Below are 27,439 nucleotides of genomic sequence, written 5' to 3' on the forward strand. Positions count from 1 at the left end.
TTACACAGTTTAAATAGAATCTATGTGAGAGGAAGAACAATAAAAACAACATACTTCTTTGCTAGTTTTGAAGAAACACAATTGTTATTTAGGGCGTCTAGAATACAAAGTGGAATACATCGAGCAGGGACTTAATCCCTGAAAAAGAAAAGTGTAGTCTGTATCCATCAGCAAGTGATAACTCACAAGCTGACTTTTAAAATACAGTCTGTCCTCAAGCTTTACCCCAAACCCCTTACAAAAAAACATGCCCTTTCCTGCATTTTCATGGTAGCAATAAGAGTTCATTCATACCTGTTCTGACAAATGAGGGTTAGATGAAAATTGGCCATCCACAGCTGGGCTTCCCCCTTCTGGAAATCCTGGAAGGGATTTGAAAAATCAATGGGGTCTTCATCTTATCTTGAGAAGTTATTATGTCCATACTCTCAACACTGTGCTAGGCGCTGCAGGGGGCACACACACTGACAAATCATTCACACGCCAAAAAAAATCCTTAATTGCAGTGGTTCTCAAAGCATGGTCTGAGGACCTCAGGAATCCCCAGGATTCTTTCAGAGAGGTTGTGAGGTCTTTTCCAAATCCGTATCTTTGTGAAGCCCAAAGTTCTTCGTATACTTCAGCCAGAAAAACATCGCAACAGATTGAATGTAGAGGCAGATATGAGAATCCAGCTGTCCCTGTTAGTCTAGGCATTAAAGAGACTTCAAAAATGCAAAACAATGCCACTCTTTCCACTCAATTGTTTTTGTTTGGAAAATATAGTCGTTTTTCATGAAAATATTTTATGTTAACATGTAATGGGTTTAACATTTTTAAAGGAAAAAATAAAAGTTTTAATTAAAAATGGATTAATAAATATGTTTTAAATGTCTGTTTTAATTAATACATTAAGTATCAATAGAAAGAAACATGTGAACCAAAGGTCTTTGGGTCTGCAATGATTTTAAGAGTGTTTAAATGGTCCTGAGACCAAGACAGGTGAAAATTGCTGCCTTAAGGCATAAACTTCCTCAAGGAGTTTATAGTCTAAATGTGGAGACACATGAAATACAGGAAATACTGCATTCATTCATTCATTCATTCATTCATTCATCGTGTGCCTGCCATGGATCAAGGCATTGGGAATAGCTATATAGCGGTCAAACAAAACAGCAAAATGCCCTTCCCTCATGGAGCTTAAGTTTTAATGGAGTGATTGAGACAGGCAATAAAGACATAAGAAATATATATGCAATATTACAGAGTTGTAAGTGCAAGGAGAAAAATAAGCAGGGAAGGGGTTTGGGGTTAGCCTTGGAAAAGCAATATGTTGAAATAGGCTAGTCGGGAAGGCCTCACTGAGGTGACATTTAGGTAAGATCTGCAGTGAGAGAGGGAGGAGGCATGCAGATATCTCAGGAAAGAGTGTTCCAGGTAAGGGGAATAGGGCAAGGGGCCTAGCATGTTTGAGGGATGGAGAGGGGGTCATTGTGCCTGGAGTGTGGAGGGAAAAGGAGAGAAAAATAAGGGATGAAGTCAGACACCAGGTAATGAAGGGACCAGCGGTGTAGGACTTGGTGGACCCCTTAGCATGACTTGAGCTTGAACAGACACGGTATGGGAAGCTTTTGGGGGGGTTTTGAACAGAGTAGTAATGTAATCTGCCTGTCTTTCAACAAGGTCACTCTGGCTGCAGGGCTGGAAATAGATCCAAGAAAGCAAGGGCAGAGAGAAGAGGCCAGTTTGGTGTTCTTGCAAGCCCAGGCAGGAGATGATGATGGCCTAGAACAGATGGTGGTAGTGGATGGTTGGATATCAATTATATTTTGAAAGAATAGCTGGAAGGTGTGTGAAGAAAGCAAGCGAGGGACGCTCGGGTGGCTCAGTGGGCTAAGCATCCGATTTCGGCTCAGGTCATGATCTCACAGTTCGTGGGTTCGAGCCCCTCATCAGGCTCTGTGCTGACAGCTCAGAGCCTGGAGCCTGCTTCGGATTCTGTGTCTCTCTCTCTCTGCTCCCCCTGCCACTCACACTGCCTGTCTCTGTCTCTCTCAAAAATAAACATTTAAAAAATTTTTTTAAAAAAGCAAGCAAGCAAGCAAGCAAGCAAGCCAGCAGTCCTGGGGAGCTCTAAGTTTTTGACCAGAGCAACCAGAATTGTCCTTTATTAGGAAGGGAAGCATGCAGGAGAAACAGGCTTAGATGTTTTCTCCTGGATGTTCAAAAGCGACAGCCACCCGTTGTAACAGGATCGGGCAGTGATGGCTTGGCGGGCCCAGCAAGGCTGGGCGTGAAGGAAGGGTGCGTTCTCATGGGTCGGGACAGTACTCCTGGGTGGGCGCAGCCACAGAGGGTGGGAGGTCAGGCTCTCCCAGGCCACACTGTATAAGGTGGTTGGTGGTTATTGCAGCTTGGGCAGTTAGGGGAGTTCAAGCCTGATATTTTCTGACCCTTGAATAAGTGCCAGTCCTGTTCTACTTTCCACATCTTAGTTCATTTTGTCCTCACATGGGCCCATTGTGGGAGGAGCTATTAGACCCCATTTTCCAGCTGAGGCCCTGACCGCCCCATCCGAAACAGCAGACTCCACTGCCTCCGTTACTCTGTGACCCTACCCCTGCCAACTTGCTTTCTTTTTCTTTATAGCACTTTAACATTTACCCAATAGCATATGATTTATCCAGTTGTTTCTGGTTTTTGTCTATCTCCCCTCGTAGAATAGAAGCTCCATAGGGGCAGGGATTCATTTGTTTTGTTCAGTGCTGTCTACCCTGTGTCTAGAACAGTGTCTGGCATGTGACAGATGGTTAGTAAGGATTTGCCAGTTGAAAGAATGACTTAGGTTGAAAAACAATAAAAAGTATAATAAAGCTTTACACAGTGAAAAAGAAAATTTCTATAGCCAAACCATTTGCACTTTGTGTTCAGAATTTAAGAATACATATGTATTTTATATATATGCTTGAATTTCATTTATTTAAGATAAATAAAAAATCTAATTGAAACCTGAAAACTGATTAACATAAATGCACATAATTTTTTTGTTTATAACAATTATTTTGTTTATGTTTACCAAATCTTGCTTATTTTGGAATATCTTCCAAATTACCCATGCACACTGGGGTTTTGTTTTGGTTTTTCATTTTTTCCTACATTTGAGTGGAAGGGAAATCAAAGTTTGGGCAGTTCTGTTCTACAAGTCCAACTTCATATGTTTTTAGGGTGAGGTACTATTTGCCTTGGGAAAATTATCCAGCTATTTGCCAAATATTTTTAGGGTAGCTTTTATGGATATATTTTATGAGCATCAAAGTGTCTTTTAGATTTAATTTCAATACCTATCATTTATTGAAGACCTTGTATATACAAAGCACTATATCAGGTACTTAATCTTATTTTAAAAACAGTTGTACTATTTTTATTAAAAAATTAAATATAAAAGATGCCCAGTATGACTGGTAAAATATTGAATCAATACTAAAAAAAGAAAAATGATCTCAGATTTATTTACTTTTGAAAATTACTCCATGAAACAAATATTCTTTTTTAAAATCTTCGTTTGTTTGTTTTGAGAGAGAGAGAGTGCACATGCAAGTGTGAGTAGGGGCGAGGCAGAGAGAGAGAGGGAGAGACAGAGAATCTCAAGCCGGCTCCACACCGTCAGCACAGAGCCTGATGAGGGGCTTGGTCACAAACTAAGAGACCACGACCTGAGCCGAAATCAGTAGTTGGACGCTAAACCAGCCAAGCCACTCAGGTGTCCTGAAATAAATATTGTGGCTCCATCTAACAGAAAAGGAAACAAGTCAGAGAGGGTACTAAGATCCTCCAGCTGGAAGTGTTGCTCAGACATGAAGATCCAGCCTTACCTACAACGTGATATTGTTTTTCATGTTTCACCGTACTTACTTGGCAGAGGTACAGGTTTGTGATGGATTTGTCTGCAAGGAAGAATTTCAGATTAATTAAAGGGCAAAGCACAAGATGAACAAATCTGACATTTTGCTTGCACTGAAGATGCTCTGAGCAGGGGCATCACAAAGGAGTCAACCCAAATGGCCAATAAAACATATCAAAGGACAGATAAGGCACCAAAACCTTCAAGGTAAGTAAAACTATCCCCTTTAGTTTTTGAAAAGGAAGGGCCTTGACTAAAGTGTTAGATTTTAGTGAAGACCAATAAACCCAAATATTAGGTCTTTGTGAGTCTAAGAAGTTCTTTTAAAGTTCTTTCCTACTTAACGCCTTTAAAAATTTTAATTGCAAAACAATGAATGTCAGATCTTTACCAAGCACTAAGCCCGTGTCACTATGCAATGTAACGATACAGGTGTTAGGGAAACTTATTTTTAAAGGAAGGGATTCTTACTTCTGGGCAGGAGGAAACACTGATGACTGCATATTTTCTTGTCTGTGACTAGATGCTCGGTGGCGTTCAGCAGGTATGGGTTTTTCTGCATTGAGAAAGTTTTCATATCAGACTAGAGTGAAATGTCTGTTCCCAACCCAGCAACATCAACCGAGAAGAAACGGATTTGGTCCGATGTTTTCCTATGAACCCGTCTTTCACCAGGATGCCATCTGTTTGTGCACCTGTCAGTCTGGTGATGTCTTTGCACTATTAGGACCGGGCATCCTACCCAGCAGTGTTGCAGGCACACCTCACAGCTCTGTGGCAATATACATGGGGACTAAGCCACGGGGGCTGGACCTTTAAATGTGTGCGTGCAGGTGGGAGCCAGAGACGAACAAGTTTGACCCACACCTGTATCCCTCACACAGGTGTTGCAACACACTTAGTTTATCTTCATTAGTCATAAGAGGTGTTATAAGTAATTTCTTACCGATAAGAGGTAAAATATGAGAGTTTGCAAATAATCTACTCTTTTTGCAAAATTAACTGAGCAAATTCAAGGTCATCCCGATAATAATGTTAATCACATTTGCATTTCATTGTTTTCCTGAGTGGGAGAAGAAAGGGTGGGGTTATAACTGGTACACAGGGAAATGGGTAAACCTGAAATGTAAGAAATTTATGCTGAATTTATGTTGAACTTTACTGCTGGACCATGGATAAATGTGATGATAAATTATTTTAATGCTTTGTTCTCCTTCAAATTTGGTCTAGGGTATGTTAGAATCTCGGTATGTCCATGGGTATGTGTTCCACATGGAAGAAAGGTGAACTATGGGTCTTCTGTTACAGGACCCCAAAAGAGTTAAAGTAGTACGAACTCAAAGATTCAAATAAATGAAAAAATAGACTTGAGGGGTTCATGTAATGCAGCAAAATTCAGAAGCCTTGAGGCCCTGAAGAATGTTTTAAGTCTATGGCAACCTACTTTGAGCTGCCACGTAAGATGTTTTGTTCATGACTTTACAACTTGATGATTTCGGAAGGAGAAACAATGAACACACTTGGTTCCCACAGCCTGATGACCACCCTGCTTTGTCTCTGCAGTCCTGGAGGTTTCCTTCCTAGGTGAGAAGAGGCTGTTCACCTGCACTGGGCTTGGAAGATTATTGCCTCTGTCCCTGAGACAAGTCACAAAAGAGACAGCATGCCAAGCTCTTGTACTAGGAGCCCTTTGGGAATGAGGACACCGGAGCTGCTGCGTGGCACATGCCAAGAGCTCCTTCTGGGCTGGTTTTCAAAGGCTCCTGAAGTCAATGGAATTTGCACAGGGTTGAGCTTACTTCCTGCAGAGGCTCACACTAGGGCTCCACTATAATTTGAGCTCCCTGCTCAACAGGCACAGAAAACTGTAAGGTATGGAAGGACAGTGAGGCAAAAGCATCAAAGGAAAGGGAGATGAAAGCCAGATAGCAGAAAGGGAGTGATAGCTCAAAAATAGCCTGGAGGAAGAAAGATGTGGGAAACAGATGTAAAAAAAAAACAACAAACAAACAATGGAGCAGTTGAAGCAGACAGGCGAGGTGTAGGACACATTCAGAAAATGTCCAACATCCATCGTCAAAGAAACCAGAGCATTTTATGTGGATGTGCCCATGTTAACTCAGGAAATGGTGAGAATACTCAGCTTTAACGCTGGGTAGCTTCAGTTGTAGAATTAGACGGTTTAGGGCTTTAACTCTATATAGTGTTGAGATCATGGATAGTTCTTACTTCTTTCTTTTTTTTTAATTTCCCCCAATATTTTTCAAATACAGATAGTTTTTAAATGGAAAATTCCAATTAAAAGTATTTGTGAGGTTTTAAGGATATGATAAAGCGAAGAAAACCATTTGAAGATGTGAGGTACTAAAATAGACATTTGAATTCAGAAAACATTACTTTCAACACTTAGCAAAAGAACTTGCTCAGATAAACAGATTTTTATAAGTTTCATTACTGTAACTAAGCTATTGTTTCTAAAATACATGAATGCCTCTAAATAAGTCTTCATATCTATGTAAAGCCATAGATCCGTGTCTGGCAAGTCATATGTCTCCAAACAGGCAGGTTTGGGGCGTGTAGACTACAGCCTTGCCCCAAAGACACTGGCTCAAAATCTCAGGTCCTTCCTGCTCGTTGCAAAGCCAAGGCCACTTTATTTAGAAACCCGAGTTTCATATTCACAATTGCTTTATAAGTAGTCAAAGCAAATTATAAATACACTTATGTACAAATCCTTAATTAAAATAGCTTTGAGAGGACATACTCATCCTTCAGAATAATACAGGTTTACCTTCACAAACAGTTGAAGCGTTCTGTTGAGGCGTAAGTGGAGTCTATTAAAAAAAAAATAGGCAAGGGTATTCATTACGGTGGGATGTGGAAATAAATGTCAAAGCAACATTATTAAAATAAGTACTTGGGGAGGGCATATCTTTGATGCATAGCTATTGTTTCAATCACAAGAACAACAATAAAAAGCACCCAGTTCCCAGCCCAACATCTGCAATAAGCAGCAATGGACTAGAAGTGTATCACGGAAGGGGCAGTGTCGCCCTGGTGTAGGGACTTCTGTGCCCTGTCAACAAGGCTCACGGATGCCGTGACCCCCAGTAGCTGCTGGCCAGTAGCTCTTGCACAGAGGGAATGTGGCCTCTGGCTCTGGTCTTAGGGCCCCACCTCAGTGTTTGCTAAGTGACTACAGATGTCAGGTTACAGAGTAGGCACTAGGTCAAGGGGGGCTTCCTCAGACAGTGGGCTGGCCCAGGTTCCCCACATTCTGGCCAGAATCCAAGTGTAGTCGGGCCTGTGTGTGCCTGATACACCATTAGCCCCCAGGCCGGCAGATGGGAAGCAGACACAGGCGCTCCCCATGGGGAAGGCAGATGTCAGGGGAGGAAAGGAGCCCGGCTGCCACCTTGGATCTGCTGCTCACACTCGGTGAAGCACCCCCCCCCCCGCCCCCCCGCTGCCCCTCCCGCCCCCGGGGCTAAGTGAGGATGAGCTCCTCCCATGCAGCCTCTTCCCTGGCTAACTGAGGAAGCTAAATTTCTCTTGGAGCATCTGGGCAGCAACTTCAGTTGCTAGAATTGCTGTGTTCACCTTAGCTGGAAGCACTGTCAACTTTAAATAAGGGAATAAGAATAAGCATAGCAGGAAATATGAAACACATTTAAATGCAAAATTAACTTACTGTCTTCAGTGGGGTAGCTGGTTTTTTCCTGGAGGATAAAAAGAGATTGGGCTTTGTTAAAACATAACAAAGATAAAGTGGAGCTGACTGCTTATCATTTCACTCTCCAATTTAAACTAGAATAAGAAACATGATATGAGTGTGTTGGGAGACTATCCTTCAAGGGCAGAGGGGGATGGAATGGGGATTTAGTCCTGATCCTCCCAGCTTCAGATAGAGTCCACTGACAGATGGCTAAGAGTTAACTGGGGATAAACGGGAGCGCCAGTTGCCAGGGAGTCAGGATAGCTGAGTTCTCGTTCCAGTTCCGCTGCTGATTGCTCTGTGACCTCAGGCCTCTTTCCCTCGCCTGTGAGGCTGGTTGCAGCTTTAGTTTCCTTGTCTGTAAAATGAGGACTAGACTCGGTGTTTTCAAAGTATGGACACAGAGACCTCCCATCCTCCAAGGGTAAGCTCGGGCTACAACGTATGGACGCGAGTGGAGATAGGAGGATGGCCCAGCAGGTGGAAACGCAGCCAGCACCCCTCCTTGCCCACTGCTGTCCTGCCTCAGGTGACTATTCTCTACTAGACACTTACCTAGGATTTCATCCCGAACAGAGAAATCGAAGACCAACACAAGTGTGAAAACCACTGTGATTTGTGGTCCTGTAGGGGCTTGTCTCAGCTTGGTTCCGGTAGAGATTATAATCGAATATTGTAAGAGTGTATACTTCTTTTCTGTGTTTAAAGACTGTCACCTCCTCTCTCTCTCTCTCTCTCACTCTCTCCTTCTCTGTCTCTGTCTCATTTTGTTTTGGGCTCAGAGCTGGAAGATGGGGGGAAGAACACTAACAATTCCCAAGTGCCTGTCTCTGGGTTAGGCTTTTCATGTTACTTAAACCTCACGGTGACCTTTTAAAATGGATATTGTTGTTGCATTTTGGAGATTAGGAAGCTGAGGCTCCGAGAGATTAATTTGCCCAAAGTGATAAAACTCAGGCAAGGGAGAAATTTTGGTCAATAAACCTTTGAACCTAAGAATTTCTTTGCTTTCCACAGAGGCGGAATCAAGATTATAATCATGCAGGCCAGCTTTGTACATATTTAAGCGGGCTTTTAAAATAACCTATTGAATCAATATAAAATTATGGGGGTCACTGTTTGTGATATTAATACGTTACAGCACCTAACAGTTTACAAAGCTCTTTTACATTCAATAAGAAAGTATTACTCTCTTATCTCACCTTTGAAAGGAACCTCGGCAGTATGGCCTTTGATGGAACAATCCAGTGTGTGCTGTTGGGTGTACACGTGTTTGTTTACATATCGTTAACTACTCGGAAGAGAAGTGGAGGAGTAGAAAGCAAAGATGAAACCCGCTCATGGGTCTCAAAATTATTCAGGCGCTGGAGCTTCTGTCTTTCGGAACACAGGTCAATGAACCCAAGACTTAACTAAGAATTTAGGGGAGGAAAGACTGCTGGTTCTTTATTTCAGCAGGAGACCCGTAGTCTGAGTTGCACGCCAGGGGAGCGGAGGAGGAGAACAGGGCAGTGGGGCTTGTTTTCCACACCCTTTAGGAACACACCTACTGTAACGTGAGGTGCACCTGTATCTGAGCCTGGGCCACTGTGCTCCTCTGGAGGGAAATAGCAGAAAAAGCCCCCACGTCCCCCCGGGTTCTCAGGCAGGACCGCTCTGTGGATTCCAGGAGGCCCTGCCCACAGCAGTGGTGGAGAGCGTCCACTCACATCTCACAGGGCTGATTCTCCACAGCAGGTACTCACCCAGCCCGGGGCATTGGGGACGGCGCAGCAGGAGAAGGTGACTTGGCGTCCCAGGCCCCGCTGTTACGACCTGCGCAAACATACACACAGGTTAGTCTCCGAGTCCTGAACCTGGGGCTGACGGTCACAGTGAGGCTGGCCTTTCCAGCAGGCTCAGAGATGTAGGCACATTTTTGGTTTTTTTCAGTCAAGCATGTATAGGGAGTTACACTGAAGCTATTGGGGAAAGCCTATAGGCAAAGGTGATGAAATATCTAAATGATGGCAATTTATAAGCTCAGAACCAGAATGAGAAGTAGGGACTCCATCTTAATATTTCTAAATGACCTTCTCTTCCATGGCACAAGCACAGAACCCCTGATTCTGTGGGCTCAGTGAAAGCCCCACAGTATTCCTATAGGAAGGAGCCAAGAGCTCATACCTGCATCTATATACACACACACTGCACAGATGTGCACACCAGCAGTGCCTAGGGACAAAGTGACAGACCCACCACTCCCACTGCGAGCCCATATGCACTGTTCATTCGCAATCAACCGACATACACCATATACACCTCACATTCACAGGCTGTTCATTCATCTCTGAATTCTCAGGCCTTTTTGCCCGTTGCACAGACAGATTGAGACAAGTAACAAGCTACTGCCTAATCGCATCTTCCAGAGTCACAGAAGGGACCCAGTGGGCCTCGTCTGCTGCACCGCACTGCCCTCCCGCTACCTAAGGCAGGGGGCAGACGGTCATGAGGGAGGAACAGAGACAGGCAGAGCTTCACCATCAGGACAGAGCAGGCCAGGAGGGAGAGAGCCAGACACCAAGCCAGCTCCCCTCCGCGTCTCCCGGCTGCCTTCTCTCAGGCTGATGCTCACCTGCCTGGACGTCACGGCCCAGTGAGACAAAAGCGCTTTATTGACTTAAAGTGAACCGAATACCCATTTTGTTAAGAAACGACTACATTTCTAAGCCCACAGTTCCTACTGGACCTACAGGGGATGCTCTGGAAATACAGGTTGGACCTGCCCTCAGTATGTATTATTTTAGTTTGCGAGATAAAGCACGTATCGGTGAGTGCTGAGGCAGTAATCGCCTACTGAGAATTACTGAGAACCTGGTACGTGAAGAGCTTGTGTCAGGGGTTGTGGAAGAGGTGAAGACGCAGAGATAAGCCTCTGCCCCCTCGGAATTTGCAACATGAGGACATACGCCCGCCATGCCGCTTCACCTCACAGGACCACCTACGCCAAACACAAAAAAAGAAAAAGGCCTCCACAGGCATGAAAAATAGAGATCATAAAGCTCATTCTCATGTACTTTAGAGAGAGAGAGAGGCCTTCAGGCTTTCGCTTAGAGCCCTTCCACTCCTTTTCTACACACGGTCCTTACACAGAACTAGTTTCCACGAATGCCCGGGACGGCCCTCCACAGGACTCTCACTTACATGTTAACCCAATCTTGATGTGACTTTTAAGAACTTTTGCAAAAGAGACTATGTTCAGAATTTTTACCATTTCATATGACAATAAACTGAGATGCCATCTGAATATGAAGTGTGAGTCCAAGTGTGTTTCACTGGTTGGTGAACCAACCAAATGGATGTTGTCCTTCAAATTCTTAATACCTGACTGATGCTATTAAAATACCCTTGGCTACTCATAGATCTTGATGGAGGGTTTCAGGGATGGAGGGGGAAAAATGCTCGTCCGAAAAGTAAGGAAATAGAAAGAAGGTTTGAGTCAGAATTTCCTTCCTCCCTGGGGTTTTCCCTCTCTTTCGATGCCAAAGGCTCATCTGGCCTGGGGTACATTGTTGTCATATTTTTACTGCCTGGCTTCTCTACTGAGCTTCCCTTCCCTTCACATCTTCAAACAGTCTGCCAACATGTTCCTTCCCCCGCCCTTGCTCATAAATAACTTCTGCTATCAGAGAGGGAGGAGCATGCCGCCTTCCCCTGTGGTGGTACCATAAGTGTCGGTGGGAAACCCATGGTCTCACACCAGGACAGGGTTCTAGTTATTTCTTTGCCACCAGATGGGCTGGGTGACCTCTTACAAGTCACTGCGTTTCAGTCTCCCCCACTGTGAAATGGGGACACAACCACGACCGTACCTACCTCACAGTTATTGTGGTAAGACGAGAGGGGAACCTGGAAAATGTAAAGAATTAGCCAAATATAAACTAATATTTCTGGAAAGGGACTGAAAGTACTTGAGGTAAAAACATTACGCTAAGTGAAAAGAGCCAGAGGGAGAAGGCTTCCTACTATATGACTCCAGCTATATGAGATTTTCAGAAAAGGCCAATCTACATCAACAGGAAGCAGATCAGTGGTTGCCTGGGGCTGGGGGTGGGAAGAACATTCACCAAAAATGGGCATAAAGGATCTTTTGGAGTTGGTGTGGGCAAGGAGATTTTCTACAACTGGATTGTAGTGATGGTTAAAAAACTCTGTAAATGTAATGATTTATAAAAAATACTGCAGTACACTGTTGGTGGGAATGCAGACTGGTGCGGCCACTCTGGAAAACAATGTGGAGGTTCCTCATAAAATTAAAAATACATCTACCCTATGACCCAGAAATAGCACTGTTAGGAATTCATCCAAGGGATACGTGAGTGCTGATCATAGGGGCACATGCACCCCAATGTTTATAGCAGTGCTATCAATAATAGCTAAATTATGGAAAGAGCCCAAATGCCCATCGACTAATGAGTGGATAAAGAAGATGTGGTTTATATATACAATGGAATACTACTTGGCAGTGGGAAAGAATGGAATCCTGCCATTTGCAACAACATGGATGGAACCGGAAGGTATTATGCTAAGTGAAATAAGTCAGTCAGAGAAAGACATATATCATATGTTTACACTCATATGTGGAACTTGAGAAACTTAACAGAAGTTAAGAGGAAGGGAAGGGGAAAAAATAGTTTCAAACAGAGAGGGAGGCAAACCGTAAGAGATTCTTTTTTTTTTTTTTTTTTTTAATTTTTTTTTTTTTCAACGTTTTATTTATTTTTGGGACAGAGAGAGACAGAGCATGAACGGGGTAGGGGCAGAGAGAAAGGGAGACACAGAATCGGAAACAGGCTCCAGGCTCTGAGCCATCAATCCAGAGCCTGACGCGGGGCTCGAACTCACGGACCGCGAGATCGTGACCTGGCTGAAGTCGGATGCTTAACCGACTGCGCCACCCAGGCGCCCCAAGAGATTCTTAAATATAGAGAACAAACTGAGGCTTGGTGAGGGGGCAGGGGAGAGGGGAAAATGGGAGATGGGCATTGAGGAGGGCACTTGTTGGGATGAGCACTGGGTGTTGTATGTATGCGATGAATCATGGGAATCTCCCCCCGAAACCAAGAGCACAGTGTATACATTGTATGTTAGCTACCTTGACAACAAATTATATTTAAAAAATAATAATAATAAATAAATAAAGTGACTGAAAATAGAAAAAAAATCCTGCAGTATACATGTAAAACAAGTGAGTTTTATAATATGTAAATTATAACTCACAAAGGTCAGTAAATATGATTACTGCTATTTTTGTTTTAGCATCTTGTTACCAACCACCACAGTGTCTCCAGGTGCTGGGCACTGCTGGGCACTGCTGGGCACTGCGGGTACTTTCAATGTGCCATCTTGAAGCGTCACATAACATCACATGGAGCAAACGGAGGCTCAGAGAGGTTAAGTGGCAGGGCTGGCCTTGAAAAGCAAGGCTACCTGAGTTTCAAGCCAGGTGGGTACTTTCCTCTCTGGCCAATGCCTCCTAGTGTTACTGTGGGCTCTGATCTGGCAGGTCAGATTCACCTGCTGTTTCTCACTTACTTCAGGAAAGATTGGTGAAACTGAGTGGTGCTTTTGTGGATGCCCGTGGGAAGATGCAGAATGGCTGTCCTATTTCCGGCTCTCTGCTGCTCTGGGCCTGAGGTCAGACCTAAGGGCATGCTGGGGGGGGGGGGGGACAACCTGGTCCCCTCTTTGTGACCAGGATCCTTGCTTTCTGGTGAAACCAAATTCTTGGCTGGAATACTCCAGAGGAGAAATTGGAAATGCAACAGAGGGAGATGTGTCCAAAAGCATAATGATAAGAAAAAAAAAATTAGCTTTGTTTTCATTGTATTGAGCAAAAAATGATGTTAATGTTTGCATGGCTGGTGCTTACCAAAGTTCTCGACTAGGAAAACGACTTACTCTCAGTTTTTCCTTCTACCACATGTATTTTATGTATCATCCCCTCTTTGGTTCTACATACAATGTTGGTAAGTTTTCTTTTCTTTTCCTTTCTTTTCTTTTCTTTTCTTTTCTTTTCTTTTCTTTTCTTTCTTAAATGTTTATTTATTTTTGAGAGAGACAGAGACAGAATGCGAGTGGGTTGGGGCAGAGAGAGAGGGAGACACAGAATCTGAAGCAGGCTCCAGGCTCCCAGCTGTCAGCACAGAGCCCGAGGCGGGGCTCGAACCCACGAGCTGCGAGATCATGACCTGAACTGAAGCCAGATGCTCAACCGACTGAGCCACCCAGGCGCCCCAACGTTGGCAAGTTTTCTTATCCTTAACAATCCCAATGTTGGCACCGTAAGCCCTCGGGATTTCCGACTCTTTCCTAGCTGTTCTAGAAATCCTGGTATTATTAGTGGGGCTTGCACACCAGCTGGAGCATCGCTTACTCTCAGGCCCTGTATGAGCTCTTACCAAATAAAGAGATTTAATTTAACAATTTCAGAACAGTTTGGCTTACAGGTAACATTCAACTTGCATATTAACAGGGGATCGTAAATTCCCCAAACTCCTTCCCTATCTTAGGAAATTAGCAGATAGATCCCTTTTTAAATGCTACTTACTTAGAGGAAGTTCAGAAGTGCATCCCCTGTCTACCCTCTTCTGACAAAAGCTGCAAATCAGCCAGGGGGTGCACAGCTGTCTTCTAAATCACGTTTAGAAATAAATCACTAAAAAATGTCAGTCTTTCAGTTTGTTTAGACCAGTGGTTCTTAACTAGGAATACTTTGTCCCTCCTGCCCCCGGGACATTTGGCCATGTCTGGAGACACCTTAGCTTATCACTACTGGGGAGATGATGTTATTGGCACCTATTTGGGGCAGAGGCGGCCAAGGATGTTGCTAAACATCTCACGTGCACAGGGCAGTTAGAACAACAAAGAGTGATCTAGCCCTAAATACCAACTGTGTGGAGGCTGAGACACTCTGATGCAGGGTAAAACTTTATGCAGAAAGAAAGAAACAACTGTTCCCTGGGATGTGTACAGGGCACTCCGCCAGACTGGTCACGAATTAAGACATGCTAAACAAAGGATTCCAAAGAATGGTAATAATAATAACAAAGAGCTCTCACTTTATGAGTGGGATTCATATATGTTTACTCAACTTAATTTTCACGCTCCCTTAGGCATAGGTGCCATTTTCTCCTCCCATGTTTTCAGAGGAGAAAACTAAGAAACGTACAGATTGCTTAGCTTGTTTGAAGTCTGGCACCTAGCGCAAGTTGGAATCCAGATCTGAGCCCTCTGGCTTTGGAGTCTGTGCTGTCCTGAAACTGTGCTTCTCTGTAGGGAGCATCGAGTAGAGGGAGACATTGCCCCTGCACCTAATTCACGGTGTAATCCTCGCCAAGTACCTTCTGAGCCATCAGAGAGCCAAAAGCAGCATCCATTAGCAGAGGCAACTATCATGGTGCGGACAGAAATACCAATCGAGGCCTTAGCATTTTCATGATGCCTATCTGGGCATTATCTGTAGTCTTCAAAGGCTAGTGGACAGTTATACAGAGACACAGGCAAGTAGTCTGAACATTCCTTTTATAAAAATCATCTCTGAAAACTGCTGTTTGCCAACTCAGAAACTCATTCTAACTGTTCCGGTTTCGTCCCTCCCAAATTATCTCACTTCCTTCCTCTTCCTGTACTTCCTCCCATCCGTGTCCACCAGTCACATAACCAGGAAATTATTTTCTTGTTCAGGTTTGGTTTCTTCTGGCGCCTCTAGTATTAAAATACAGCTATACTAGATTAATAGAAAACAAATGAATAAAACTGGCAGCATTTGGAGGCATTCAGAAACTCATCTCAGTGACTGAGGAGAGAGCCAAAAGGCAAGGGTATGGCTAAGTGGACTCTCGAGCACAGGAGACAGAAGGTATGAAGTGACAAAGTAAAGGAAGCCTAGACTAAGGTAGTGGCAACGAAAACGGGAGAGCAAATTCAAGAAAAAGAAATGGCAGACTTTGGAAAGAACACAGGCCCTCGGGCATGTGACCTGGAGGCCAACATGCACAGAGGAACAGGGCCATCCTAAGGGCAGAGAGCTGATGAAGGCATTGAGCTTGAGGCCCTGGGTATGTCAAGTTGTTCAGAAGAGAAATTAGGTCAAAGTTGCACACCACAGGGCGCCTGCGTGGCTCAGTCAGTTATGCATCTGGCTTCGGCTCAGGTCGTGATCTCACAGTTTGTGGGTTTGAGCCCCGCATCAGGCTCTCTGCCAGAGCCCACTTTGGATCCTCTGTCTCCCTTTCTCTGCCCCTCCACCCCCCTCTCTCTCTCTCTTTCTCTCTCTCTTTCCCCCTCTCTCAAAAATAAACATTTTTAAAAAGCTTGTTTATAGTTAAAAAGTTGCACACCAGAGAATTATTGGCTTGGACAAGAGAACTGAGGCCAGAAGAATGGATGGACCCCAAAGAAGTGAAAGAGAATATTCTTTCCCAAGCATGTGCCGTGTGCCAGGCACCGCATTAAAGATTTCCTGGGCACAATTCCAGAATTCTCCTGTCACAGGGCAGGGGCTATTATCTCCATTTACGGAGGAGAAAATCTGAAGATTGGAGAGGCAAAGGACAGGCCCAAAGTGGTACAGCTGGTAACTGGGAGCACCGGGATTCCAACCCACGTCTGTCTGGTCCCAAACCCAAGCTTTTAACCACCACAATATTCTGAAAGAAGAGTGGAGGGCTGAGGGCTGAACAGTGCAGACAGCCTCAGTCAGGGGAGGGGGAAAGAAGGAGCCAGAAAAGTACCCAAAGAAGTAGGAGAAAAGCCAGGACTGTCTGACAGAGGCCTTGGGATATGGGGGAGAGGGCCCCTCAACACAGGTGCTACGAGACAGTGGATGAGGATGAGCACGAGGCCTTCTATCACAATTTATGAAGAAATTTGGAAACACAAGCAATTATTTCTTAATACTTGATCTGAGTTGTTTATGTTGTTTGGAATAGATTTAAAAACCAACCCCCCAGATGCAATCATTTCACACACACACACAGACACACACACACACACACACACAGACACACACACACAAAGCATCTAATCACGCCTATACTTTACCTGACGCTGTCCCAGGAGGAGAGGCTGGCTTCGATGCGTTATTTGGTTTCGTAGATCTATTCACCGTGGGAGCTTAAACACACAAATACATGCATATATATATAACAATGATAAATACAGTTTGTTGAGGGAGATTCACACTTATGGAAAAATGCATCGTGGGAACGATGGGTCAGACCAGGAAATTTGTAAAGAATGGGAAACACAACTGTTAAACACACAAGCCATGAAAAGAAGCCTTCTCCGAAGAAGCATCTTTAGAGTAAATGTATTAATGATTAAGGGAATAATCAATCTCTTGGATTCTGTGGGGTTTGGGGGCACAATTTAATATTTGTGGTTTCATGGTGATGGGTAGCTCAGGAGGGCCTTGAAGTTGCTGGCAATATTTGGGGAGTGCAGGAGGGGGTTGCTACAGAATGGCAGAGTAAAAACAGAGAATGACCACTTTGGACTCATTTATCAGGTGAGTAATGTTACTTGAAGAGGCATCATGTTCTTCACAGTGACTCCCTCCAGAGTCAACGCACCCCGCTCTGCTCCGGGTCCAAGGGTATGTGGCACCGGCTTCTAAAGATCACTTGTGATTGCACCTGTTACACCACGGAAGGCTTACAAACAAAACGTTTCTCATCGCTTGGGATAGCACTGAGTCGGGCATATTTCGCTCCTTCTTCAGTCCTCTGCAGAAACTGTTCCGGTGCCATATTCGTGAGGCCAACACGGTGGCCTGTGGCTTTGTGAGGATTCAGTTTTATGAGAAATCCATTCTACGTGAGGACAGTTAAATAAGAACCTAGCTGCCTTCATAACTGGAGATGGGAGTATGACAGGGTGGAAGGGCATGGGGAACCAAGGGCGGGACAGAGGTGGGTCTCTCCCTGATGCCTCTGCTCGGCCCCCACGGAAGGCAGATGTCGTGACCACAGAGGAGAGAGGCCTGGGCCCGGACTTTCTGTCCCCCCTGTTGGTGCTTTTCACCAGACAGCCTTGCGTGCCCCCATCCACCGCAAAAAGCGTTCGGGTGCTTAAAACTGCAAACACTTGCCTTTTTCAGCTGGGAGTGAACTGCTTTCTGTGGGTTGAATGTAGTTTTCGTCTTCATCCTCCAGAGGAACCACATAATCAGCCTGGAAGAAGTACGGAAATGAGTGAGAAGGAGGCCGTACATTCCACGTTCATCGTCTGGGGAGGAAGGATTTTGAAAATACCTTTGTTGAGACAGAATTCACACACCATTAAATTCCCCTTTGTAAAGTGTATAGTTGGGTGGCTTTTAGCATATTTGTAGAGTGTGCGAATCACCCTAATCTAATTTGAGAACATTTTCATCCCCCCAAACAGGAGCCCTGTGCTCATTAGTCACTTCTCATCGATCCCTTCCCGGACCCAGTCAACCACTGATCTACCTTCCATCGCTAAGAGCTGCCCATTCTGGGCACTGCCTAGAAATGGAGTCACACGACAGAAAAGTCTTTTGTGACTTCTTTCATACAGCATAGTAATTTCCGGTTTCAACCACGTATCATGTATCAGTCTTTCACTCACTTGTATGGCCAAATGATAGTCCGTTATATGAATAATGAATATAACACATTTTGATTATTCAGGTGGACCTTTGGGTGGTTTTCACTTTCCGGCTTTTATGAATAATGGTGCTGTGGACATTGGTGCGCGTCTTTGTGTTGATGTACGTTTCTCTCGGGAATATACCCAGTGGTGGAATTGCTGGGTCGTACAGTGGCTCTGTGTTCAAGTCTGGGGAACTGCCAGACTGTTTGCCAAAGTGCCTGTACCCTCTTCCTTCCCACCAGCAGTGTGCGAGCACTCCGATTTCTCCGCGTCCTCACCGACACTTGTGACTGTCCGCCTTTTGGAATAGAACCATCCTGAGATGTAAAGTGGTATCTAATTATGGCTTTGACTTGCATTTCCCTGATGGTTCATGAGGTCGAGCCTCTTTTTGAATGCTTACTGCCCCTTTTTATAGCTTCTTTAGGCAAAAGTCTACTCGACTCCTTTGCCTATTTGTAATTGGGTTGTCTGTCTTTTTTATTTTTGGGTTTATTATTGGGTTGGGTTCTTTAAATGCTCTAGACAGAAACCTCTTATCAAATATATAATTTGCAAAACTGTTCTCCCATTTTGTAGGTTGTTCTTATTTCTTGGTGGTGTCACTTGTAGCACAAAAGCTTTACATTTTGAAGCCCATTTTAACTAAGTTTTCTGTTGTTGCTTCTGCTTTTGGTGATGTATCTAAGATACTACTGCCTAATGCAAGGTTGTAGGGATTTATACCTTTGTTCTCTTCTAAGAATGTTATAGTTTTAGCCCTTACCTTTAGGCCTATGATCTATTTTTGGTTACTTTTTGTCTATCATATGACGGGGGCCACTCTTACGTTTTTGTATGCGGATATACAGGTCTCCTAGCACATTTTTTTAAAAAAACAATTCTTGGGGCGCCTGGGTGGCTCAGTCGGTTGAGCATCCGACTTCGGCTCAGGTCACGATCTCGCGGTCCGTGAGTTCGAGCCCCGCGTCGGGCTCTGGGCTGACGGCTCAGAGCCTGGAGCCTGCTTCCGATTCTGTGTCTCCCTCTCTCTCTGCCCCTCCCCCGTTCATGCTCTGTGTCTCTCTGTCTCAAAAATAAATAAATGTTAAAAAAAAAAAAATTAAAAAAAACAATTCTTTCCCCACCGAATGGTCATGGCAACCTTGTCAATGATCAATTGACCAGAAATGAGGGGAGGAAGTGATTTTATGCTGACATGAAGCAAATGAGATGATCAGATCCCAAATGTGGTTTTTACCACCCATCTTGGGGGTAGCTAAGGAGGATACCAGGAGAAACAAAAACCAAACATTTACTGAGCACTTACTGCCAGGAACTCATCTGAGTACTCTTCATGTGTTATTTCACTCAATCCTTAGAACCACCCAATAATATAGGTACTACTATCGGCTGCATTTCAAGATGAAGAAACTTGAAGAAACTGAGGCCCAGAGAAGTGAAGTAGCTGGCTCACGTCCTCATAGGTAAAAAGTAGAAGAGCTGGGGTTCAAGTATCAGTTCAAGGATTGAGCGCCCATACTCTTATCCACTACATTCTATGACCTGCCTGCCTTCCCCTTCTCTTTCTGTCTTATTTCTACCCTCTCTTCATAACTGCTATTTCTCATCTCTTTCTTCACCTCCACACCTGGCCTCTGTAACCTCGGACAAGTTCTTCAACCCCTTTGCGCCTCATCTGTACCATTTCCTTATCTGTAAAATGGGGTTGATAATAGTACAGATTTCGTAGCGTTCTTGGGAGAGTTTAATGGGATAAATACAAAGTGCTCCGAACACCAGTGGACACCTAGCACTCAAGTGACGGCCACTCGTGTCATTAGGGCACAGGTGCTTCTTCCTCCCATGTTTTGCTCCCTCCCCAGCTCTCTGGTTAGCCTGTACCCCACACTTTTCCTGTAACCTGTACAGCAGGGCTAAGTATTTTTAGTTATTTATGCTTGCGCTTGACTTCTTCTTTTCCTATCTAATGGCTCAGCCAGATCTTAATGTTGGCCTATTTTTTTCATTTTTAACCTCTTTCTTATCTTGACTGTCCATCTGCCCATTCCAGAATGCAGCCGCCTCCATACTTCTCCTTTTCCCACTGGTTCAAACTTGCCTGAGCCACCTCCACAAGGCTACTATTAGCAAAACTCTGCCTCTCCCCACGGGGGTCCGCTCTCAGCTATTCACAGAAATGGAGAGCCTTATATAACACACACAGTATTCATTTGTATGCTGTGTCTGAATTTATATCTTCATATAGATTTGCCAAGCGCTGAAAGAATTCACAGTGAGCCCCTAACAGCTGGTCTCTGCATCCTGTCCCCTGCTTGGCTTCCCTCTTCTCACCCCAAAAAGTCAGCATCACCTCTCAGACAGACAGATAGACAGACAGAGGACCGGCAAACCTCCTTTCTCTCTCTGTCAGCTGACTTTCTGACTTAAACTGTCCCTAGAGTAAAGTCATAAAGTAAAATGCTTCCAGAGGCAGGCAGGGAGACATGGGGACATGTGCAGAGGAAGGGCATGTTCATGCCTTGTACGAGTGGTGGGGACTATGACCAATGGAAACAAGGTCAGGGATTCACAGCTGAGCCGAAGGACTGCCATGAGGCTCAGCGGCTTTGAGGCCATGACTGGCCCAGTGTTGCCCAGGCTTTCAGTTTTCAGGAGAAACTAGAAAATTGGATTTTGTAAAGAATCTAGAATATGCTAGAAAGGAACGTACGACAATGGAATCCTTCTATGGGTGAGGCACTGTAGTTAGTGCTGTTCTAACACTAAATCCTTAAAATAATCTGAAAAGATTAAAAACCGAGGCTCAGAGAGGTTATCTGGCTCGCCCAAAGTCACACAGCTAATACGGGTCAAAGCAGGAATTTGGGCCTAAATGCTGCCACTATTTTATTTAAAAGTTTCCCTTGGGGTGCCTGGGTGGCTCAGTCGGTTGAGCGTCTGACTTTGGCTCAGGTCATGATCTCGCTGTTCGTGGGTTCAAGCCCCCCATCAGGCCCTGTGCTGACAGCTCAGAGCCTGGAGCCTGCTTTGGATTCTGTGTCTCCCTCTCTCTATGCTCCTCCCCTGCTTACACCCTGTCTCTCTCTCAAGAAAAATAAAGATAAAAAAAAAAAAAGTAAAGTTTCTCTTTTCCCTCCCCTGCTGGGCTACAAATTATATCAAGGTGGAAATGAAGGTGTGTTTACAACATATTTATACACTATAGGTTTTATCACCTCTAGGCATTTAGAAACAAGTCATTTCTTCAAAAGCTGCAGTAAGATTATGGTTAGAAGTTGCCTTTATTGTGATCTTGTTTCTGGGTTCTGGTATAGGGTTGTTCTGATGGCTAAGTTCGAGGGCTTCACTTTGCCCTTATTTACAATGCGCGGACCTCTGGGAGCCACAACATATTAGGCCTTATCAGTCATTCCTACAACAGTCTGAATGAGTTTACCAGTTAGTTTTCAAATAGGAGCAATTCCATAGGGAATAAGACGTATAAAAAGCTGGGTGCTGCCAGAGGGGAGATTGATGAGTGAAACCCAGAGACGAGTCCTGGACAATCTGCAAAGGTGGGTCCCTGGGTAGCGGCAGCTGAGGGAAAAGGGGGTGAGAGGCAAGGGCTGCCAGCGGGAAGTGAGGTGCGGGCTCCTGTGCACGTTGTGTGGGGTCTCTGACGACTAGGGTCTCTGTTATTTGTCCTCCCGCGCTCCTGTGCACCTTGCAAGAGAAATGTGGAGAAGTGGAGAGGAGGCAGGGCAGAGAAGCAAAGGAGAGTAAAGATAGAGAAATTTATGGAGGAAGAAGATTCACAGGAAACCCCCGAAGAGGCTAATCAGAGGGGCACAGATCCAGTGCTGGGAATGAACGTGCTGGGAATGAACGTGCTTAAACTAAGGCCATATATGCATTTTTTTAGAGAAGAAAACCTTTGGGATTAACGGTGGGGAGTTAGAGGGGTGGGCGAGGAGGAGGAAGGCATGTCAGACGCCAGACGGTCCTGGCCGGTCCCCCTTCCCCCTGCATCCTGCCTTCCACTCGGACTGGGAGGCCTTCAGGACAGATTTCGGTTACCTCATCCTCAAGGTCTTTGGGTTTGGGTGGGACTTGAGGTTTCTGAAGAGAAGTCAGGGCCGGCAGAGTGGAGGTCAGCCTTGTCTTTGCCGAAGGCCAGTTGGGCTTACTTGGAAGTGTCTTGCTGAAGGGCGGAGACTGCCTCTGGCTTGATCGATTGTCTTGAAAGGAACAATGACAAAACAGAAAATGAGAGGGGGGCTCTGGACCATTCCCTGCACCCAAGCATAAAACCACCCACATCTATGTAGTCACCAACAATTATTCCAGGCAGTCCTTAAAAGCGTAAAATGACATGTTAGGCAAAAGTTTTCAATTGCCTGTTCCTTACATTACACTCTCCCACGAGAATGACGGCTACAGGACTCAGAAGAGCCTACGGCCCTGCACTTTGCCAGATAGAGTGGATGGCTGACCTTGGCAGCAGGGAGGCCCGAGAGGGGTGTGCTCCTCGAAGGTTCACTTTGCTCTATGAACCCTTAAGGGCAGTGACTCTCAATCCTCCTTACATAGAAGAACCACCTGGGGAACTTTAAGAAAATGGTAAGGCCCAGGCCCCACCCCAGACATACTGGGAAGAACTTGTGAGGAAGGTCTTGGCATTAATAGTTTCAAGTCTCCCAGGTTATTCTTTTTTTATTATTGTTGTTTAAAAATTTTTCTTAATGTTTATTTTCGAGAGACAGAGAGAGAGTGAACGGAGGAGAGGCACAGAGAGGGGGGGACACAGAATCCGAAGCAGGCTCCAGCCTCTGAGCTGTCAGCATAGAGCCCAACGTGGGGCTCCAAATCACAAAGTGGGAGATCGTGACCTGAGCCGAAGTCGGACGCTTAACTGACTGAACCACCCAGGCGCCCCTCTCTCAGGTTATTCTAAGGCGGATTCAGGGTTGTAGCTACTCATCTGAGTGAACGCACACATTCTCCCTCTCAATGATTTCCCTTCAATCATGGAGGGCCCCTGAGTTACCCCTTGTCGGGAACTGTCCTCGGCATGTGTCAGGGAAGGAACACAAGCCCCAAAGCCAAATGGCCCTGAGTTGGGTCCTCTGCTCTGCCCCTCACTGGCTGAGCTCTGTTTGGGCTAGTTATTCATTATCCAGCCTCTCTGGGACTCACATTCCTCATTTGTTTTGTTTTGTTTTAAACATTTTATTTATTTTGAGAATGGGGGCAGAGAAAGAGGGGGAGAGAATCCCAAGCAGGTTCCATGCCATCAGTGCAGAGCCTGATGTGGGGCTCGATCTCACAAACCTTGAGATCATGAGCTGAGCCCAGATCAAGAGTCAGAGGCTTAGAAGACGGAGCCACCCAGGCGCCCCCACATTCCTCATTTGGAAAGTGAGGATCATAACATCCACCTGAGAGGGCCACTGTAGGCACTGGGAAGAAAGCAGTGCAAGCTGTGGGAGCAGTGCCTGGCAGAGTGGATGCCTAATCCATAGGACCCATATGGCGACGTGACATGGCCGAGGCGTTAAGCAACAGGGAGTCTGCTCAGTGGAATCTGAGCACGTTGCAGACTGATACGCTGTAGGGAAAGCTTAGCACAGGAGGAACCTGGCATGTCCCCATCCTGGGAGCAGCCCAGGCACTCACACTGGCTTCTGTCCGACCCTTAACTTCATGAGGCTGCCCCCCGCCCCCACCACCCGGCCGCCAGGCCCACCCCCTGCTCTCCCCCCCCCCCCCCACCCGGTGCCAGCTCCTGCCCTGTCCAAGGTGTGCTGATCGCTTCACATTGGATGTCTCCTTGGAAGCCTCCCTCTGGGTGTTGTGGTCGGGCTGGGGCTCCGGGTCAGCCACTTTGCTGTGCCCATAACTCTGTCAGGTTTTCTAGTTTTATTTGCAGCTCTTAGAGTTTACTGGGATTTCTTAATGTAAGCTCTAAGCCCATCAAAAGTAGCAAAATACACAAGACAGGCTTTGAAGAACGTGGCCGCGAATAAGCCACTGCGCCCCCTCCCCTTAATTGCAGTTTGCTGGCCTATAAAATGGGCCTAATGCAGCCCCTTCCTTCCCAGGGTTCTGTTGCTTGAACAAGGTCACAAATCTGGTGAGCCAGGGCTTTGGGGGCTGAGAAGCCCAGCGTGCGTCCCAGCTCTGCCACTCCCCAAAGCGGTTCACTCCTCCGAACCTCACTTTCCTCCTTCGTAAAGTGAGGACGGATGCCTCTTCCATAAGCTTCTCGAGAGGGTGAAGTAGGCCACGACTGTGAAGCACGACGCTGTGAGCTACAAACACTCCGGGAGTGTGTCTGTCTTGCTTGCTGTTGAAAGCTCCGGGCTCAGCGTAGCTGTGGCACACAGTAGGTGCTCAACAGGTGAGTTGTGGCATGAAACAAGGGTCCATGCTCAGTGCCCCGGGAGGAGGCAGTTAACGGCAGTGATAATGGACACAGAGTCCTCTACACGTAAGGGCTCCCTGTACAAATGCTGGCGTCACCGTGATCATCACAGACACACTCCCCTCCACGCCTCTGCTGAACTTAGTCGCCTGCAACCCAGGCTTCTTCCTGGGGGACAGTAAGAGTCACACTCAGGTCTGGAGGTGACACCTGAGCTGTGCCCATTTAACCTACAGCTGATTCCACACTTAGAGCTCCTCACCCACCTCCACTCCCTGCTGAAAACCCACAGTCTAGACTCAGAGTGTGGGCTGCCTGCGTAGGGGTGGGCATGAAGGAACGGGGCCATTGGCAGATACTGGGATCCCTGAAGATCATCCTCGTTCTGCACGGATGTCTCAAAAGAAATTCCAGAACCTTGTGTGCGGGAAACCCCAAAAGAAGCAGGTACTAACCTCAGGGCTGATTTCTCATGGGATTATCTGGAGTTGGGCTGGGGTGGGGCGGGGGCAACCGTCAGGGCATGCGCCTTTTGTCTTTTACCCGTTTTTACCCTTGGAGACTTGGGAAGGGATAGCGTTCCCCCTCCCCCAGGCAAGCGTTCCATCTGGGGCTCCCTGGCTTGTGAGTGAGCAGATGACCCACGTGGGGGTGGCCAGGGTGGGAGGCACTCAGCGTCCTGCCAACCCGGCTCGACCCCCCTCCCCCATGCCTGGCAGACTGGGCGCCCGGGGGCGGGGGGGGGTGGGGGGCTGCCTCACCTATGTAGTCGCCCCTGGTGAAGGGCAGGGCTGGGTGAACGGTTCTCGTCTCCAGCTCAGCGGGCGGCGGCTCGTAACTGTCGTCCCCAGTCTCTTCCGCGGGGAGCACGTACATCTCCGAGTCCGAGTGCTCGTCTGGGTGTTCATAGTCGCTGTCCTGCAAATGCACACCGAATGCTCAGTGCCCTGTCTGTGCTCAGCCATCGCGACAGCTCTGGCGTTAGGAGGCGGGAGCTGCTCCCCCAGCGTAGGGACCAGAGAGCGAGGCTTGGAAGGGTTGGCTAAGCAAGGTTGGGCAGCCATCAGAGGCAAAGCTGGGGTTGAGGCCGGGCCTTTCTGCCTCCAGAATTTATCACCTGAACCACTATCCTGGGGGAGCATGTGGGCCATTTAACAGGAAGGGTGGCTGAAACTCTGTGTGTCTGCAAAGAAGAACAGTCGGAGATAAAATACATTTTTAGAAGACAGAAAAAGGACGCAATAAAATAGAATAACCAATAGGTTTTGTTTATCATGAATGCTGACGGTTGAGGAAAAAGATTAATATGAAAGGGTAAAGGTTTGCATAGAATATACAGATACCTTTGAGGAGATGAGGTGTGTGTGTGTGTGTGTGTGTGTGTTTTAATAAAGCTGATAAGCTGCAGGGGCTAGGCTTCGACCTGACCCGGAGTTCATTCTCTTTCTTTTTGTTTTTCTTGTTTTAAAGATAAATTTTAGTTAAGTCTTCACTGAAATGATCGAATATTGAATATTCAATATGTATGGGAAATACATTCACACAGCAATAGTTCAAAAGGATGTCAAGTCTCCTTCCCAGGCTCTCAGTTCTTCTCCCCAGAGGTGCAGTTCCTAGTTTCTTGTGCATTTTGTTCAGAGATCGCTTAGGCATACTACACCCATATGCATATTCCCGTGCAGGAAATATTTGATCCAGGACTTAAGAGGTCTTCTGTCCACACCACCTGACACACTGCGTGATTCGTACATGAGCTTCCAATGAATGCATGATGCACCTGCCTTTCGGCCTGTCTCCTTCCACCTGCAATCGCACAACACGACGCAGGTACAGTGTGACACAAACGCAGTGGTTCCTTCATTGCTGTCTCCTCGGGGCCTGTGGCAGGGACCAGCACAGGACAGGAGTGCAGTATGTTTGCAGCGAATGGATGAGCAAGTGAGTGAGGACCGCTTTCCTCCTGAGTCTGTAGGGACATGGAGGAGAGGACAGGAGAGGGAGAGGGTGAATAGCAGGAGAGGGAGAGAGAAAGGCGGCTGAAAAGGGAACTTTTCCCAAGGTGGTGGAGGAGAATTGGGAGAGAATAGAAGGAAGGAGGGGCTCAAGGAGGGTCCTTGTCCTTGTCCTAAAGCAGAAGAGTCAGGAAGGGACAGGGAGCGGGGAGGTAAGAGAAGTCTTGTAGGGGGATTTTCCCAAACCCCTGTTTCAGTAACAGCAGACAGCGAGGCTCAATAATCCTTCCTGACCGTGAATATGAAATTAAGGTGACTAGAATAATGGGAATGATAACGATTATTTTAACATTTCTATGTACTGCATACCTCAGTTACTTTTTACCAGTATCATATGAGAGAAACTGAGGCATGAGGAGTTGAATAATTTGGGGCTGTTCTGTGTTCTGAAGAAGCAGTGACTGTTTGTTCTCAAACAGGCGGCCTGGAAGGTGGAGTGAGAGCAGAAAAGCAGCCCGAGGCAAGAACCCGGCTCTGAAAGTCTCATCTAGCCAGCCTGAAGTTGTCGGGGCCCCTCCTCATCCTGGGCAACCAAAAGGCCCGTCTCTGTGGCTGCAGCATCCCAGGGAGACAGCAGTGAACGCGCTGAGAAACGGGTGCTTCATAACCATCTGGAAAGTGAAAGAATCAGTAGGCGCCCAGACGCCTGTGCCTGGGAGGGGGAGGCAGTTCAGGCGGCCCACTGTGTCTCGGTTTTCATCGGAGCAGGCACCGGGCTTCCCTAGACTTGATCACCTGGAGGCTGGGGAGCAGTGTGCCTCCTGGGAAGG

General features: G+C 46.2%; 1 protein-coding gene across 2 annotated transcripts in view; it reads right to left on the reverse strand.

Annotated features, from left to right (window-relative positions):
* BLNK (B cell linker) overlaps window positions 1-27,439 on the reverse strand; it is a 77,167-nt gene that overhangs the window by 9,216 nt on the left and 40,512 nt on the right. Inside the window, exons 5-15 of one of the 2 annotated variants that reach the window (XM_045438385.1) lie at window positions 25,775-25,840; window positions 25,419-25,575; window positions 22,311-22,471; window positions 17,728-17,809; window positions 16,680-16,751; window positions 9,341-9,410; window positions 7,572-7,599; window positions 6,672-6,714; window positions 4,352-4,436; window positions 3,892-3,923; window positions 295-362 (exon numbers count right to left, since the gene is read on the reverse strand). In XM_045438385.1, the coding sequence (XP_045294341.1) occupies window positions 295-362; window positions 3,892-3,923; window positions 4,352-4,436; window positions 6,672-6,714; window positions 7,572-7,599; window positions 9,341-9,410; window positions 16,680-16,751; window positions 17,728-17,809; window positions 22,311-22,471; window positions 25,419-25,575; window positions 25,775-25,840 (864 nt within the window). The remainder of the gene's footprint in view (window positions 1-294; window positions 363-3,891; window positions 3,924-4,351; window positions 4,437-6,671; window positions 6,715-7,571; window positions 7,600-9,340; window positions 9,411-16,679; window positions 16,752-17,727; window positions 17,810-22,310; window positions 22,472-25,418; window positions 25,576-25,774; window positions 25,841-27,439) is intronic. The other variant, XM_045438386.1, reaches the window with a different exon arrangement.

The sequence above is a fragment of the Leopardus geoffroyi genome, chromosome D2 (assembly GCF_018350155.1).
Source record: "Leopardus geoffroyi isolate Oge1 chromosome D2, O.geoffroyi_Oge1_pat1.0, whole genome shotgun sequence".
Classification (NCBI taxonomy): Eukaryota; Metazoa; Chordata; class Mammalia; order Carnivora; family Felidae; genus Leopardus; species Leopardus geoffroyi.